Source organism: Vipera ursinii, assembly GCF_947247035.1.
Source record: "Vipera ursinii genome assembly, chromosome: 4".
Lineage (NCBI taxonomy): Eukaryota > Metazoa > Chordata > Lepidosauria > Squamata > Viperidae > Vipera > Vipera ursinii.
The window spans coordinates 53,123,988-53,141,546 of NC_139514.1; the positions used below are offsets into that span (position 1 = coordinate 53,123,988).

A 17,559-nucleotide genomic window follows, 5' to 3' on the forward strand; every position below is an offset into this window, starting at 1 on the left:
TTTAATTCACTTATTTGAATAACTGTTGGATTCTGACTAAAAACATAGCTGCTATCTGAGTAGAATGAGTCCTGGAATTTAGATTTTTTTTAAAGAATACTTTATAATGTTTTACGTTTTTTGTGTATTTTCTTACAATAAATAAAATTTATTTTTTAAATAGATAATCCTTTTATTGTGTTAAGGAAGGAATATACTGAAACTACTTCAGTAAGTTTGCTTTTTCTGTTTTATCTCTGTTGCAATTAAAATGTGAATGAATTAATAACAATTCCAGAATTTAGAAGAAATAGACAATGTTAATCTTCCTATTAATTTTAGATTTACTTTGCATGTATTATTGACAGCTAATCTCACATTAATATTAGCCAATACATTTCAAAGCAAATAAAATATATTTAAATATATTTTAAGCTTGGTGATAGTACAGTATGTGTCAAAAACAATTCATATAGTCCTTATTTCCAGTGAGGGGAAAAATTATTTGATCCCCTGCTGATTTTGTACTGACAAAGTTTGTCCACTGACAAAGAAATGATCAGTCTATAATTGTAATGGTAGGTTTTTTTGAAATACGTTTTTCTGGATTTTTTTGTTGTTATTCTGTCTCTCACTGTTAAAATAAACCTACCATCAAAATTATAGACTAATCATTTGTTTGTCAGGGGGCAAACATACAAATCAGCAGGGGATCAAACATTTTTTCCCCTCACTGTAGCTCTAATTATCTTTTTCTCAAAAATTGACATTTTCTGGGGCATACATTAACGTGGAAGATAGTCACATGTGTTCAAAGTTAAAATATCAGAAGCATCCCATTTTTTATTAAGCCTTTTTTTCCCCCTTTAGTATTTATCCTGTCCTCAAAATTTCTTCTTCGTTAGTGTTTATTATATAGTTAGGTTACATTCACAGCTGTGTTCTATTTGCATCCATAGTACTGCTAACCATAGGTAGTTGTAATCTGGACATTCATAATATTTTGAGCCTTGTTTTAAAATTGAATTATGCTTAGTGTTACAATTAATCTTTATAAAATATAATACATTTTATATAGAAATTGCTTTTGGAAATTGGAAGTGTCCTCTCTGACCTTTGCCAAAGGGAACCTTTAGACTAGATGGGAAATCTCATGTTTTGGCTAGAAGTAGCTCTTAACGTCTTCTTCAATTTGTGGAGGATGATTCAAGGGAGGGATTTTTCCCAGCTGCCTGGGGAAAAAAATTGCAGAAGGAGAATTCATTTTATGGGCTGGGTTTCATTCTATGCCCATTCTATTTTATTAGCACGTGTGAGAGAGCTTTGTTCCCCTTTTCACTGGTAGCACCACGTATACAGGCTAAGGCTTAATAGTGAAAAGGAAGAAGCCTGAGATTGGGAAATGTTACATTTGCGCTTAATTTTCTCGAGGCAGAGATGATATAATGTACTGTTGTTTCACATAGTTTTGCCATGCTATATAACTCGCATATTTTTTAACACGAAATTATACTGCCGTAGTACTGCTAACGTGAACTACTGCTCTCTGATCTGGGCTTTTTTTATTATTATTATTAAAAAGTTTTATAAAGGTTACAATATAACCCCCAAAACCAACCCACCCCAAACCACCCCCTTCTCTGTCCCCCGCTTCCCAGAACTGAGTACAGGGTTACAAATATAATAATCATAATCTAACTAACATTCACAAACTATATAGACAACCAGGTTCATAATGCGCTTTAACTCCCCTTTAACATAAATACATGCAAAATAAAAGTAGACATAATAATAATAAAAACATAAACAAGTTAATATCCAAGTTATTATACAGTACTAATACTAATAATAATAATAATAATAATAATAATAATAATAATATAATTAAAATTAATAAAAATTCCACTATAATAATCTACTAGTAATAATAACAATCTAAAATTTATTCATAGGCTAGATGGAACTTTTTAGTTCCATATTTATTCTGAATATAATCTATCCATCTTCTCCACACCGAAATGTATCTTTCTTGAGAATGATCCTTCAGATAAGCAGAAATCTTAGCCATTTCTGCTAAATTTGACACTTTAAACGTCCATTCTTCTATAGTAGGCAAACTATCCTTCTTCCAATATTGCCCTACCAATAACCTTGCAGCTGTTATCAAGTTCAACATCAAGTTTATTTCTTTAGTATCACAATCTGTAATAACACCCAATAAAAATAGTTGTGGAGTAAACTTTTATCTTTCTCTTAAAAATCTTTTGAATATTCCACCAAATTTTAATCCAAAAAGCTTTTATATTTCTACAAGTCCACCACATGAAAATAAGTAGCATCCAAACTGCCACATCTCCAACATTTGGGCTGTAAATTAGGATACATACAAGACAACTTTTTAGGATCCAAATGCCATCTATAAAACATTTTATAAAAAATTTTTCTTAAATTTTGGGCCTGGGTAAATTTTACATTTCTAACCCAAATTACCTCCCATATATCCAATGGGATCGGTTCTTGAATATTTTGAGCCCACTTTACCATACAATCTTTAACTAATTCCATTTCCGAATCCAATTCCATTAAAGCATTGTAAATTCTCTTTATATGCGCTCAATTTTGATCTTTGATCTGTTTTACCAAATTTTCATCCGTTAATGTAATGCCAACCTTCTGATCTGATCTGGCCTTTGTAATGTAAACTTGGAATTGATTTTGTTAAGTTTTAGTCAAAATGGTGTCTCCTGAAATTTGCTTTTAAACATTTAGCAAATTGCTTTTTGTTTAGGATGATCCAGATACATCGATAATGGTTTGAAATTCCTAGATGGAATAAATTAGAAAGGAGGGGGGGTGCTAATGTACTTGTGTTTACCTTATGGGAGTCGAAGAGCATTTGATGGGCCACTCTGGGAACAGAATGCTGGAAGCTGGGTCTTTGGCCTGATTCAGCACTGTTCATACAGTACATATATATTCAAGCTTTCTGTTTTCTTATTTACACAATAAAGAGCCAGTATCCTGGGTCTGTTTATTTCTCATATGTACTTTCAATGTTTTGACATTGCAAAAGACACGATCACTGGTTGTTTTTTCATTATTGTTCAATACTGAGGCCTGTAATGTTCCCAACAGTTCCTAATTTCTTAAAATAACCATTAGTCTGAAAAAAGAGCATGTCTTTTTCCATATACCGGTAATACATTGGTATAACATGGTTAATGCTAAACATCAAGTTTCTTTTTTTCTTCTAGAATAATGCTATCAAAGTTAAAAACAAAAACCGGAAAAAGTCAAAAGAATCCAAGGTAAATAATTGTGAAATACATCCACAATATTACATCTAACAAACATCATTTGTTTTGCTTTCTTTACATTTCTTTCTGCTTAGTGGTTGGAGACCATTTTTGTATGTTTTTGTTTTGTTTCAAAAACAATGTGTAGTAGTGCCTCTTTACTCAGCTGCTTCAAAATTTGTTGAGTTGGGTACTTGACACATTTTGAAGCAAAAATCTTGTCCTGGTAGTCATCTTTCTCCTGTTACTTGACACGCAAGATAGAACTTGCTGGCAATGGCTGCCTCGTGTCTTACTACTCCTTCTGACTGAAATAAAAGGTCACATGGTAAGTCTTGTAGTTTGCTCAGTACCTGTTATTTTCAGTACTCGTCACACCTCCCAAAACAAATTCCGGATGAGTACCAAGGTACTACTAGGTCCTTATTTCAATCCTTCTGAAAAATATTTAGCTCTGATCTTATGACGAAACTCAATTTTTGGTTCTTTAGGGTTTTAAGAATATAAGGAAAAATCTAGCTAATTAAATAATCATATTAATATATTTGTTTAAAAATACGTGTTATAGAGTACTTTCAGAGAAAAACAGTATTTTAAAGATATTTCCAAAATGTTGGCAGATGATACCATGCTAAATGGGCATTTTTATCTGATGCAAAAAAACCCCCACCCTTTGACTTTTAAATATTGTTATATTCTAGTTGAAATGGAACTTAATGTAATAACTTGAACACTGTTAATGTGACTTATGAAACTGCTCAGAAATATCCATCATAAAGAAATCATATTCAGAAGGGTAAATCTGTTAATGTTACATTGATATATTAGATTATATAATTTTACAATCTACTTCATAAGAAATGAAAGCTTAAATCATTCATTTGATAAACAAATCTTGGCTGGATCAAAGCAAACAAAGCAATTCTAATTGGATTTTATTCATCAATAATCATCAGGATAATATCTGAAAAATTCAGTGCAAAAGGAACAAAAATTGGCATTTTTTAAAAAAAATGTATATCTAGTTTTGAGAAATAAATATTTTTGACCAATTCTGTGGATATAAAATACTATTTCTTACTCATGTGTTCAAAAGTGTTTCTGGTATGCAAGTAAGCCTAGTCAATTCTAATTATAGTTTGCCTGGTTTTTATTTTTAAACAAGTTTTTCTGTTCTTGATTTAGGCTATTTTCGTTGTGTCTGGTGGAGTTGGTACAGTAACTCAAGACGAAGACAATATATTTTCTGAAGAAAATACGTTGTAAGTTGTAGTGCATGAAAATGCACTCTTCAAAAATGTAACCTTAATTAGATTCAAATAAACAATTTTCTTTGTGGGAACTATATATGTATATATGTATGTATGTATCTATGTGTGTGTGTGTATCTTTAAAGCATCTAAAACAGTGGCTACCAACCTTTTCTATACCCTACACCCCTAGAACACTTCTGATATATTCTCGCAACCCTTAGAAAAGTTTGAAATAATGGCAACGAATTATTCATATAAACTATAATTTTAAAAAACCAATTTTTGCACCCCCTGGAATATCGTCTCGCACCCCCAGTTGGGAACCTCTGATCTAAAATATACAGTGCCATACCCAATGTAAGGCAGAAACATTTTTGGCTCATATCCCATTTTAGGAGCAGTTATTCCCTTTTGACATTTAAAGGTCTTTGATTAACAAAAACTTCCCTAAGAAGGAAAAGTTATGAGGTAACTTTTACTAATATTCTGCTTCCTTTCGGAAACCACTTAGGAGTTGAATAGAGAATAATGAATGAGGGAGGGGGAATCAACAAAATAGTGTTTCCTTTACTATTTTGCTAAGGGAAATTTATGCTGGATCAAACAGTTCTTCACTGTTGGAGAGGCACCAGAAAACACAATCAGATTCATTATTTCTTAATTCTCTTTGTATCTTGTGAAAAGTCTTACACACAATTCCATCAGCATCCCACACAAGTATTGTGACAGAATCCTCCTCTAGTAAGTTTGTAAAAGGACGTGCAAAAAAGGATTTCATTCCACCATTGACATGGAAAGATGCATGTTGTCTTTTCTAGTTAGTGCTCATAATGTAATTGTACATTGGAGTTACGATTAATTTGCAACTAGTATAATACATTATTGGCCTATTTTCATTTTGTCATACTGGGAATTCTCGTTGTAATGATCTGATTGAGCAATTTAACTTTAAACCATTTTGACACTATGGTTTACAGTACATTATTTTTCACATAGTTTTTTTCTCAACAGAAGTTTTATGAATCCACATGAGCCTTTTAGAATCCCAGATGATCTTCACGAACAAGTTATGATATTTGAAGCGTTGTATAATACTTCTTCTTCTAACAACGGTTATCAGAGAATTTTGGACAATTACCCAGATCCAACTTGTGAAAGCTTATATGAGTATGTTCTTTTTTCGTTGAGTGCTACTTATTAAACAAAAAGGTTGGAGAAAGAGTTCAATTGAATTACAATTGTTAATTGTTACAAGTTAACCCATTTGTATTTTTGCTAAATTAATGAAGAGATGTTCCTATCTAAACCTATTGAAGCCTCCCAAGGATCTGTTTCAAATGTGCCTTACTTTAAAAAAAAAAGCAGAGCAATGGATTTCTATATGGCTGATCAAAGTTAGCTTTTAAGATCATACATTATTGGGAATCCTTTGGAAATTTTTATTTCTTGTATGCTGCCTTTCTGAGATGGTTCTTTTCTCCTGTTTTCCTTTACATCTATCAGTTACTGTTTGCATTAAATTATTTTTTTTCTGGGAATTCTTTTTCAATTGCCAGAAAAGTATTTATCCTAGGTTTGCCTGTTGTAGCTTGGTACCAATATATGAAAATATCTATTGCTCTCCAGGGATTTAATACAAAGTTTGTTAATTGCCTTAAGTTGCGAGTTGTCTTTATAGGACAGGTTGCATTCAAACATTGAGTTTTGTTTACATTTCTCTTTTGACCAAAGTGTGTACTAGCTATATGGAAAGGGAAGTGGGACAGTCTCAGGAGACTACTTCTTTGAAATTTGTGCGTGTTTGTTTAACAGTTGAAATGAGCCACAAACTTATAACAGTTCCTTTCAAATGTGCGGTTATTTCAGGATGCTTTCAGACAATACTGTAGTATCAAGAAAAACTCTCCATCTTCTCCCACAATGTGTGATATTTGGAAAGTGTAGTGTTTAATACAAAATGACATAAAGTCTATTTTCTAATTTGTAGATATTTTTATATTTCAAACTGGAATTCTTAAGATTGTCACATTGTGTTACTACTGTAAAAATGAACATTTAAAAGGCAAATCAGTAACAAACGGGTGACTTTATGGCTGCATCATTCCTATAGCAAATAATTTTTTTTGGCCTCCATCTATTTGAATAACATGTAATATTTCTGAATGCAATTCTTTTGGAATATAAGAAGGAGAGAATTTTTTCATTTCTTACCTAAATGCCATCTGTTCTAGACACATTTGAGCAATCTAATTGCATATATACAGATTATGAATGCTTATTTTGGAATTAAAATTATATTTTGATTACTTTCACAGCTACTTTTCTCAAATCCTGGAAGAACATGGTCCCATGGAAATTGATAATCCGCTATTAGTTGGGGAATATGAAGATTTCCCCACAGACACTCGTAGGATAGTGGAGAATGCTGGTGGTCTAAAATCTTTTCTTCTGGGATCTCTACGTTTTGTTATGGTGGATGATCTTATTGGATTGATGAAACATGCGGTTATGCTGCAGGAAAATGTAGAACTCGTTGAAATTGATGAAAACATTAAAAATCAAGAAAATTATTCAGAGAGCCTATACTGTCAAGAAAACAATTTCCATATCAAATCCAGTTTAAACCCAACTGCTAAGGAATTTAAGCCTGTTTCTTTTATTAATAAGCCTTATATTCCAACATCTACAAATAATTTAGAGTATGTGACCATTAGCCATTCCTCATTTAGTCCTTTTGCTTCCTTGTCTAGTCAGACAAGTGACACTACACTGAAGACAAGTATATCTTTGTCTCCAACTGTATCTGATGATCCTACAATATTTCTGAATGAAATTCATTCAGAATATGTAAATGAGAGACTATCTACAGTTTTTCCTCAAGAGCCATTTATTCCAGATATTTCTGAGCAAACCAATTATAAATATGCAGATGATAATGCTTATCTTGATACTGATTCAGAAGAAGCAACACATAGCAAGTGTAATGTTGATAAATTTACCACAGCTGATCAAGTACATACATTTCAGAACATTCCTTGCACAGCAGTGAAATTGGACGTTCACACTTGCAAAGATAATCCTGACCAGATTGAGGATCATTGTTGTAATGAGGCTGAACGCAGTTCTGTTACCAAGATAAAAACTGAGAATAAATCTCTAGCAAGAAACAATCCCCGTTCAAGGATGATTGCTATACAGGTGAGAAAAATACATTAGTCTATGTTGTGCATATTAATGAACTAATATTTTCTTCCTTTTTTAGATTTGACCTCTTAATGTATATACTGTACAGCAGAGGTCCCCAACCTTTTGGGTACCTGGGACTGGTTCTCTGGAGAGAAGTTTTTCCATGGACCGGAGGGGGTGTGATTTTGTGCGCTGCCTGCAACTCGCAGATTCGACTTTGCTTGTTTCTGCGGACCAGTGGCTTGCATGCCATGGCCCGGTACCGGTCCACAGACCGGGGGTTGAGGACCCCTGTTGTACAGTACTATAGTAAATAAAATATATTTAGTTTCAAACTGGAAGCATACTATCACATTGCCAAAATTCTACCAAACTGTTCTAGAATGGCTGTAGTTTCATTTCATTTTCATTTCATTTTATTAAATTTATATGCTGCCCTTCTCCCTGAGGACTTGACAGAAACAACACGTGGAATGTTTTGTTTGTTCAAAACAGAATCTGTAAGGATTGGTTCGCACATAATACTGATAGACATCAATTTGATTTTCATGCATCTCAAATATAGTGGCTAATTGCATGTGCCTAATTACTGAAAAATAAAGTGCAGCTCAAGTAATGGATTTTTCTACTTTGGTGTACATCAGCTGTGTGATTCTGCTTCTAATGCCCTTTGGGAATGATGAGTCAGATCTCAGGGGTGATAGGCCAGAATACAAGGAGACTCAAAAATGCTTTGTCTCACTTGGCTGGTTCTTCCACAGTGAAGGTTGACCAGGCTCAAGGTTGACTCAGCCTTCCATCCTTCCGAGGTAGGTAAAATGAGGACCCAGATTGTTGGGGGCAATTAAGCTGACTTTGTAATAATGCCGCTTGGGGTGTGTGTGAAAGCCCTAATAAGCAGGCACATACATAGAATGAAGGCTACTGCTAAGCTTGTAAGCCGCCCTGAGTCTTCGGAGAAGGGCGGGATATAAATGGAATTAAAAAAAGAAAACCTTGCATGGTTGCCCCACTCCAGCCAGGACTCATCCCATTACTTCTTCTTCATCAAGAAGCAGTGTGAGTGTCTGGATATTCAGGGGAGCAAGAGGGTTGATTTCCAGAGCTTTCCCTTTCCCAGGGAAGTTTCTTCTGGCTTAGCAACCATTCTAAACCTAAAACTGGAAAATCTGCAGGAGCTTTAATGAGATCTTGCTGGCAGCGAGCCCTTCTGGCGGAAATCAAAAATATAAGAGAAGTCAACAAGAACCTTAAGGCATTAGTCAAAAAAGCTTACAGAAATATAAATTCTTGTTGACTTCTCTTCTGCTCAGTATAATTAAAATGCACCAAAAGCAATAAACATATTTTGTGCTTAGAACAACAACTGCATCTTGGAAGTTCAACCTGATAGTTCTCAGTGACTTGGAATTTCTTAGCTTTGGCTCAGGAAAAATCAGGGATTGTTCCAAGATGAGTAGGAAAAACTTATCTTGCTTTCCTCCCCTTTTACTACATGGAATCTGTGCTAAGCCCTCCCACAACCAGTATTGCACCTGATTTTCCTTAACTGCCTTAACCATGGCCAACACACTGGAATTCAGTTATAGCTTATCAGCTCAGCCCATACCTCCCAGTGTCTTTCTACTATCCCCAATATCTGATGAGGGTGTGTTTTTCCCATTGTTTCCCACTTTTGAGAATGAGGACTACTTGTAAAGCCAAGTGACATCTTTCTGGATTATTGTGTTTTGGTAATTTGTCAACTCCTTAATAGCTTCTTTTTCTTTGTAAATATCAGAACTATTTTCCTTGTCACATTTTTTTTGTCTTTATGTTGTCTATCGTACCTTAGAGTTCTGATATATATGCTCTGTTGAAAGTATTTTGGGGCCTTTGCATTGTAGGTGGATCAGGAACTAACAGATGCTGGAGTTAATACTTTACCTCTTCATCCTTATGAAAGCCAACAAGTAAGTAAACTATCAGATGTTCAGAGTGTGTCCAGGGAGGTTGAGGTTAGCGGTAATCCTTGGCTTACGACCAATTGTTAACAACCATTCGAAGTTACGAAGGCCTCAGAAATCATTATTGGCTGGTGTAAAATGTTACACTCCCCCACCTATGGAGTTATATAATCACAATCTGGGTGCTGTTGGCCCTTTCAGCTGGGTTGCCAAGTGCCCTGCAATCATGCGATTGACATTTGCAATTTTCTCTTCTGGCTTCCCTAGAAAGTTAATGGAGCCAGCAGAGAAGATTCCCTCTTGTCTCTGAAGGGTGGCTGAAAGAGCTATTTGACAGGGGATGCTGAATTCCTTCAGAAGGGTAGAGAAATGGAGCTCAGATCATGATAATTTGACCTCCATTCCAGGAGTTCTCTTCTGTATGCAGAAAGCTGACATCCCTCTGTGGAGTTCAGAAATTAGAGTGCCAGGATTGAAGTAATTGAGCCAAGCAGTCCTATGGGCAGTCACATGAAGTCCGTCCTAATGACTGCTTCACTCAACAGTCAGCTCGATCTGAGCTCAGTTAAAACTCAAATTGCCAATATTTATTTGGTTGTCTTTCTGATTTAGAGAAATATGTACAATATGTAAGATCACACTAACTGCTGATCTGCTATTTAAGTTCCTGTTTTATCTTGGGAGAGGGAATCAGATGCTTGTGTCAAAAATTTGTACTTCTTTTAACATTTTTAAATGGAAATTTGTAGATAAAAGAATGTTTAATTTTTATCTAAGGCAGCATTAATAATTTAAAATTAGTTATTGCTGTTTTTTATGGTTATGCAAACTGGTTGAAGCATTGTAGAAATATAGAATGTAACATATTTTGCAGGGAGATATGTTACGTATGGAGAAAGAACATCATGTACTACAAAAACAACTTAAAGAAGCAATTGAAAAGTATGAACAACTTAAATGTCGAAGTTCCAAAGACACCAGTATTTTAGAGGAGGAGTTATCACTACTTATTGAAGGAAATAAGGTAATTATTTTTCATTACTAATTATACATATAAAGGGAAGGAAATATGGCCATCATCATGGTTGCCACTATTATTGTTTATACAGTTATATGGCCAGCTACATGATTTTTGTATCTTTTGCTGAAAAAAACTGCCATTATAATTCAAGCTGTATTTGAAATGAGATTATTTTAAAGCCTTTTTCACTGCAACGTGGAAGATTTATTACATTAAATTATTAATGTACATCTGAAAAGAAAATATTGCTTAAGCTAGGTACTGTGTACTTAAAGTTTAGGGACGCAGTGGCTCAGTGGGTTAGGACGCTGAGCTTGTCGATCAGAAGGTCGGCAGTTTGGCAGGTCGAATCCCGAGTGCCGCATAACAGAGTGAGCACCTGTTACTCGTCCCAGCTTCTGCCAATCTAGCAGTTCGAAAGCATGTAAAAATGCAAGTAGAAAAAATAGGGACCACTACGGTGGGAAGGTAACAGCGTTCCGTGCGCCTTTGGCATCTAGTCATGCCGGCCACATGACCACGGAGACGTCCTCGGACAGGCACTGGCTCTTCGGCTTTGAAACAGAGATGAGCACCGGCCCCTAGAGTTGGAAACGACTAGCACACATGTGCGGGGGAACCTTTACCTTTTACTTAAAGTTTCTATTACCCTGAAAATCGAATATTTAAAAGTTTTTGTATACTTTTGCTATGCAAGCAAAGTGACTGTTTTTAGTCACTTTGCTGCATAAGGAAAATATATAAAAACTTAATTATTCCATTTTCAGGGTAATAGAAACTTTAGGTACAGTACCTAGCTTAAGCAATATTTTCTTTTCAGATGTACATTAATAATTTTACATATCACTTTTTTTTTAAAAAAATCCAAATAATTCCTAAACACTATTTTTAGGGTTGGTTTTTTGTTTCAAGAAAGCATTCTGTTAAGTTGCATGGGGGTTAAATAAATATATAATTTTTTATAGCTCAGCAAGAGAGAATTGGATTGGTTTCATCAAGATGCAGAAGTGAACTTTAAAAAATGGCAACAAGAAAAAAAAGAAAATCAAGAAGGATTAAAAGCAGCAAAAAATAAAGTCAGAAAGCTAGTAGAAACCAATGAAACGTAAGTTAATTCTGAAATCAAAATATATTTAGATTGTGAGAGATTGTATGGACTTCAGATATACATATTTTTGCAGATTTTAGTTTGTTTCTGAATATAGGTGGTTCTTGAGTTACAATGGCAGAACATCACATGACCACTTCAGTCAGTGATGGCAATTCCACCAGTCCTAGTTACTAGTGTTAAAGGGAGGACCACTTGGATGATTAAATGAAGACCTCATTAGACTGAGACTTCCTGCCGGCTTCCCCATTGACGTTGCAGCTCCCTATGATGGCTGAGGATATATTGTAAGTTCCCCTTGTTCAACTTTGTCATAAATTTGAACACTCAATGACTGAGAGGTCATAACTCTGAGGACCACCCGTATTGCAAGGGGTTGCACAAAAAAATAAAATGGTGCATATTCAACCTCAGAGAAAAACAATCCCATTCAAAACCATACTTCAGATGACATCATCATCATCATTATTATGATTAGACTTTTATCCTTTACATGTACACACATGCATACATACTTTTTTGCTCAACTCAAGGCACAAACATTCCTAATGCTCCTGCTGCCTGTTTTTCCCACAACAATAACCTTGAGAGATGAGTGACTGGCCCAAAGTTCTCCAGCCAATTTTCATGCATAAGGGAGGTCTAGAACTCACTCTCTCCTAGTTTCTAGGCAAGCACGTTAAGCATTATACTAAAATTGATTCTCAATCCACTTTAATGGTATAGTATTCTAGCTGAATAAATATTAAGACATTTTCAACGTTCTATCATGCAAAATAATGAAAACTTGCAAAAAGCTCCTTGTTTCTTCATATTTTTTATCCTACAAATGTTCGTTGTGCTAGTAATTCTACCTGCCATTCAACCTATAGAACAATTGGATAAATTGTTTTATTTGTTTTATTAATGTTAGTATATACTGACATGGTTCATGATATTGTCAAAAATAGGCTGAATGATTTCCTTTTAGATATATTGATCTGTCTCTGAAAAGTGCTAGCTATCATACATAATTCATATTGTTGAATATTACTCTGTGTATGATTCAGTTCTGACCCAAACATTTTCTTATATGGCTTATGGCATAATCTGGTTACCTAATGTTAAATATTGACAGAAAAGGAAAAATTCTGAATATTGTAATATAGTTAAGAAACATTGTATCCAGTAGCTATATACTATGATATTGCTTGTTTGTAAAAGTTCTATGTAATAAAACAGATATATGAAAAATATTGACGAGAAGGATAAACAGTACAAAGCATATTTGGATGAATTTCTGGAGATAAGGTAGGCATAAATTTGCTTTGCTTAATCTTTAATTAGATATTTCACAAATTGTTTGATCTGTTTGGCAAATGTATACTGTCTATTAATATTCAGAAATTAATTTCTGGAAAATGCAGTTGTAATACCATAAAGAAGAAACTGTAATATTGCCAAAGATTAACAGTGAAAAAGGCACTTTATAAATCAACTTGAACATATATGCTGTGCTTAATTAAACTAAAATTATTTGTTGCTACTTATAAGTAACTAAACAACCTGTGACCCCATTGGATCATTCCTCTTTCCACATACAATATTGGCTTATGCTGTTTCCCCTCCTCACATGAGTCTTGGGAGACCCCTGTTGAAATCTCCTGCTCTACATCTGCCTTGAAAGTAGCTGATGTTAAACTGTATAGTCAAACATTAGGAGTTGACCACGGAATGTTTTATGACATTTTGTATTATGCCATAAAATGATTTTTGGAAATTTTTATGTCATAAAATGTTCTATAAAATTTGCTACATTTCCAGTTCCTGGGAGCCATGGGTACTGATTTTGTTAGTTGGCCCATTTGAGGTTGTTGTTGTTGTTAGTTGCGAAGCCGTGTCCGACCCTTTGCGACCCCATGGACAATGTTCCTCCAGGCCTTCCTGTCCTCTACCATCTTCTGGAGTCCATTTAGGGTCACGCCTACTGCTTCAGTGACTCCATCCAGCCACCTCATTCTCTGTCGTCCCCTTCTTCTCTTGCCCTCAATCTTTCCCGTTTGCCTTTTGGTACTGTCCATGGGGTTTTCATGGCAAAGATACTGGAGTGGGTTGCCATTTCCTTCTCCAGTGGATCACGTTTTGTCAGAACTCTCTGCTATGACCTGTCCGTCTTGGGTGGCCCTGCACAGCATAGCTCATAGCTTCATTGAATTACACAAGCCCCTTCGCCACGACAAGGCAGTAATCCATGAAGGGGCCATTTGAGGTACTTTGACTGAAAAACATTTACCCTGTGATTCACAGTTTTGCCTAGTTAAAGTTTACTGGTGCAAGAGTTTTACCAGTATATAGATTGTGTGCTCACTTAATTTTTGTTTTGCAGATATGCAGGCACATAGAGTTCCGAGCATATGTTAATAGTCTAACTTTACTTTACAGTAATAGGTTTGAATGTGAAAAAGTAAAAATGGAGGAACTTATAAAGAAGACCCAGGATTATCAGCAAGAATGTGTTAAAAGAGCAATAGCAGCCGAGGTAAAGCATATTGCTGATTCCCACAAACTGTTGATTATCTTAATATTTTATCACATTTGTCTGAAAGTTACATACTTGAAGTATTACTCCATCCACTAGGATTCATCAGCGAATCATGTATCTCATGATTTTTCATGGCTTTATTTAGCCAACTAAAATCTTTATTGTAGATAAAAAGGAAGTCGTATATAAGAGTTGTCTGTTGCCAATGAAAAAGTGTAAATGACTTTTATAACCTTTGGGTTTAAACTTGTGACTTCCTCCTCTTTCCTCCCAAATCAATCGATAGTTGACCCAGTGCTAGTTGGTCTTGAAGCCCATCAGTTATTGTATGTTTCCATAATGGCATCTTTGGCCAGGAGCTACTGGTTCCCTGTTTTAACCTCATAACTCTCCCTTCCCCCTTCCATTCCCCCTCTCCCATAAATTTGGAAGGATCCTGTGTATCTCTCCTTTCTTTCTGCTGAACCTCTGTTGCAGGAAGAGGTGTCCTCCATTTCCATTTTTGCATCATCAGATACTTTCTCCATTTTAGACTTTTTGTGACTCCTGGTACCTTTCCTTCTTTGTGGGCAACCTCCTCCAGTTCAGAATTCTCCTCTCATTTTCAGCGAAAAACACACACCATTTTTCTCATTATTTATGCAGTTCTCACTCCTCCCCATGAAGTCCTTCTCCTTTTCAGAGTTAGACTAACTGGCAGATACAGAAACTTTATTACAGGTTTCTGCAACAGACTTGCAATAATTCACAAAATGTTGAGGTTTAAAGTTACCACTTTTCTTCCTCCTCTATTACTATGATATATTACTTGATGCAGTGCTTTTGAGCTTTGAGACAAGTTGTTATTGTATATTTTGTGAACTGGCTTCCACTGCAACCATCAGCACTGACTTAAGAGTGGGAAATAATGGAGAATTGATAATTACATATGGGCAAATCAACATCTACCATGCTCCCTGATAAATACTAATTAAATGGAATGAATTGGCCTGTTTTCAAGACCATTTTTAAAATATTTTTGTTGCTTTAAGGGGAGGGGGAGCAAACAACTACAATTCCAGTTTTTAAAATAATAGAAAATGACTATAATCATCCACCTAAAAATTAATCTGTTTTGCTACTGAAATTTGGTAGTCAGAATTCAACAAGCTAAAGTTGCAAGAGGCAAACTGGCCACTCCTCCTTTGTTTGCATCACAGTGTTATAATTTAGAGTAAGTTTTAGAGCACACATACAGCTTTAGTGTAAACTTCTAATTTTTAGTTTGTTGCCACCTCTATGTTAGTTTTTAAAATACACTGTTATATTTTTAAGATTACAATTTGCAGTAATGAAAATGAATAGTGTCCTAAGAGTTGGTGATTAGTTGTTTTCTACAGAGTTAATGTGATATACTGTTTCCTCCAGCTTGATGCTTAGATTTACATTGATTTTATTTCAGGTCTCAGTACTTGAAAACTGTAAAGAGAAAGAACTATATAAATTATGCAGAAAATCAACAAATGCCAAAGGCAATCTTAAATATCTAAAATTCATGACCAGGTATTGTTTTCAATATACAAATATTCTGTTGCATATGTGGTTATTGTGAAAGATACTGAATGGCAATATAGACCAGAGTTTTGGAACCATATCCATGGCATATTAGGAATCCATGAGAACTTAATAGGGCTCTGTGAGAGAGTAACAGAGAAAAATCACTTTAATCTGAATGCAACTGATTTTCTAACATCAGAGTCTTGCTTCTTGATTAGGGTCCCTGGAAATTTGATTTTTACTAACAAGATCCGTGGTCTGAAAAGGGATGAAACTCTGCTATTGATGACTTTGCTCACTATTAGCTTTTAGCATTAGATTCTAATTCTTCTCCATAGCTCTTACTAAAATTTCATGTTGTTGTAGTTGCAACATAGAAAAAATGTGTTAAGTGAACCATGTATATGCATAATTTGCTTCATTGAACTTGGACTATGGCAGCAAGTCATAGTGCTATCATAATTATTACTCTGAAATGAGAATGCCAATTGATAAAATATTTGTTAGCAAATTGCATTGGCCATTTTTTTTCTAAAATCCATCAGCTGTTGCAACTCATTTTGATGCTTGGAAGGCCAAAGCCATGTGATTTTAGGGTTTTGCATTGCTTTTTCTTCTTCGTTTGACTCAAGTAATTCAGAATTTTCTCTTTTTCTGCTTAGGTCAGGCTCTGTTATTTTGTTCTAAACTTAATTATACAAAGCCTTGATTCTCTTTTTTCTTTCCAAAAGTCTTGCTTTTCAAATAATTTGAGCATCTACTTTTTATGTTTCAACAACAAAAACTTGATTTGGGAAAGAATGCTTGTAGAAATAATATCAAACTTTAATATTTTAAGCAACTACTTATACAGCTTGAATGACTTAATTGTCATTTCATGGTTAGAATCATTTATAATTATGAAAAATTAGGATATAAGTTTTATAAATGGATTGATTAATATCAAATTAATTACATGATCAAATTACATAAATTATATCATTTTCAGTCATTCTGCAATGCCCCAGTCAAAATTACAGATTGATTCTTTGGAGTTATTTATTTCCAATATTGGAGAAGAAAAGAAAAAAATAGAGGTAAGTCTCTTGTGATACTTTTTATTGATCATTGGGTATTGGTAGTGCCATAGTTAAGCATCCTATCTGAAGAAAACTGGGTTATAAACGAGCTCTCTATATTTATGTAGTTTCTTCACCCCTTCATTTGCACAAATGTGAAAATAAGCCAGGAATCACAAGTAATTGTAGCATCCTCTTCAAACACAGAAACAGGGGCTTCAAGAAAGTGGCCTATTATACTTGCTTGAATCATGATTAAATATGAAGAGTTTCTGAAAGCCAATAAATCTGGTTCAGATATAACTGGAAGCTATGTAGTTTGGCTTCTGTATTTGTCATCCTGCTCACAGGCACCTGTGCAGTCATACTTAATATGTGTAAACTTACTCCTTGCAAAAATTACTTAATACTGTATCGCTTTTTTATTAACAATATATACATTTTAATAATGGTGTGGGTTTCATCTACATGAGACAGCTGGATGAGGTCTTTTGCTGGCATGTGGTGCGGTATCTTATGCTGATGATACTCAGTTGTATATCTCTACCCCTGGCCAACTAAGTGACACTAACTAGCCCAGTACCTATTCAGTTCCCGAAGGGAATAAGGATTTGGATGGGGGAAAATTGGCTTCAGCTTAACCCATGCAAGATGG

At 34.7% G+C, this 17,559-nt stretch overlaps 1 protein-coding gene across 3 annotated transcripts in view; it reads left to right on the forward strand.

The window, feature by feature from the left end:
• The window catches only part of TTC3 (tetratricopeptide repeat domain 3), a 70,576-nt gene that overhangs the window by 42,374 nt on the left and 10,643 nt on the right, over positions 1-17,559 (forward strand). For 2 of the 3 annotated variants that reach the window (XM_083362875.1, XM_083362877.1), the window contains 12 exons: positions 164-210; positions 3,234-3,287; positions 4,461-4,537; positions 5,540-5,695; positions 6,844-7,726; positions 9,601-9,666; positions 10,535-10,684; positions 11,647-11,786; positions 13,011-13,079; positions 14,211-14,307; positions 15,752-15,852; positions 16,835-16,922. In XM_083362875.1, the coding sequence (XP_083219001.1) occupies positions 164-210; positions 3,234-3,287; positions 4,461-4,537; positions 5,540-5,695; positions 6,844-7,726; positions 9,601-9,666; positions 10,535-10,684; positions 11,647-11,786; positions 13,011-13,079; positions 14,211-14,307; positions 15,752-15,852; positions 16,835-16,922 (1,928 nt within the window). Of the gene's footprint in view, positions 1-163; positions 211-3,233; positions 3,288-4,460; positions 4,538-5,524; positions 5,696-6,843; positions 7,727-9,600; positions 9,667-10,534; positions 10,685-11,646; positions 11,787-13,010; positions 13,080-14,210; positions 14,308-15,751; positions 15,853-16,834; positions 16,923-17,559 lie in introns of all 3 variants that reach the window. The other variant, XM_083362876.1, reaches the window with a different exon arrangement.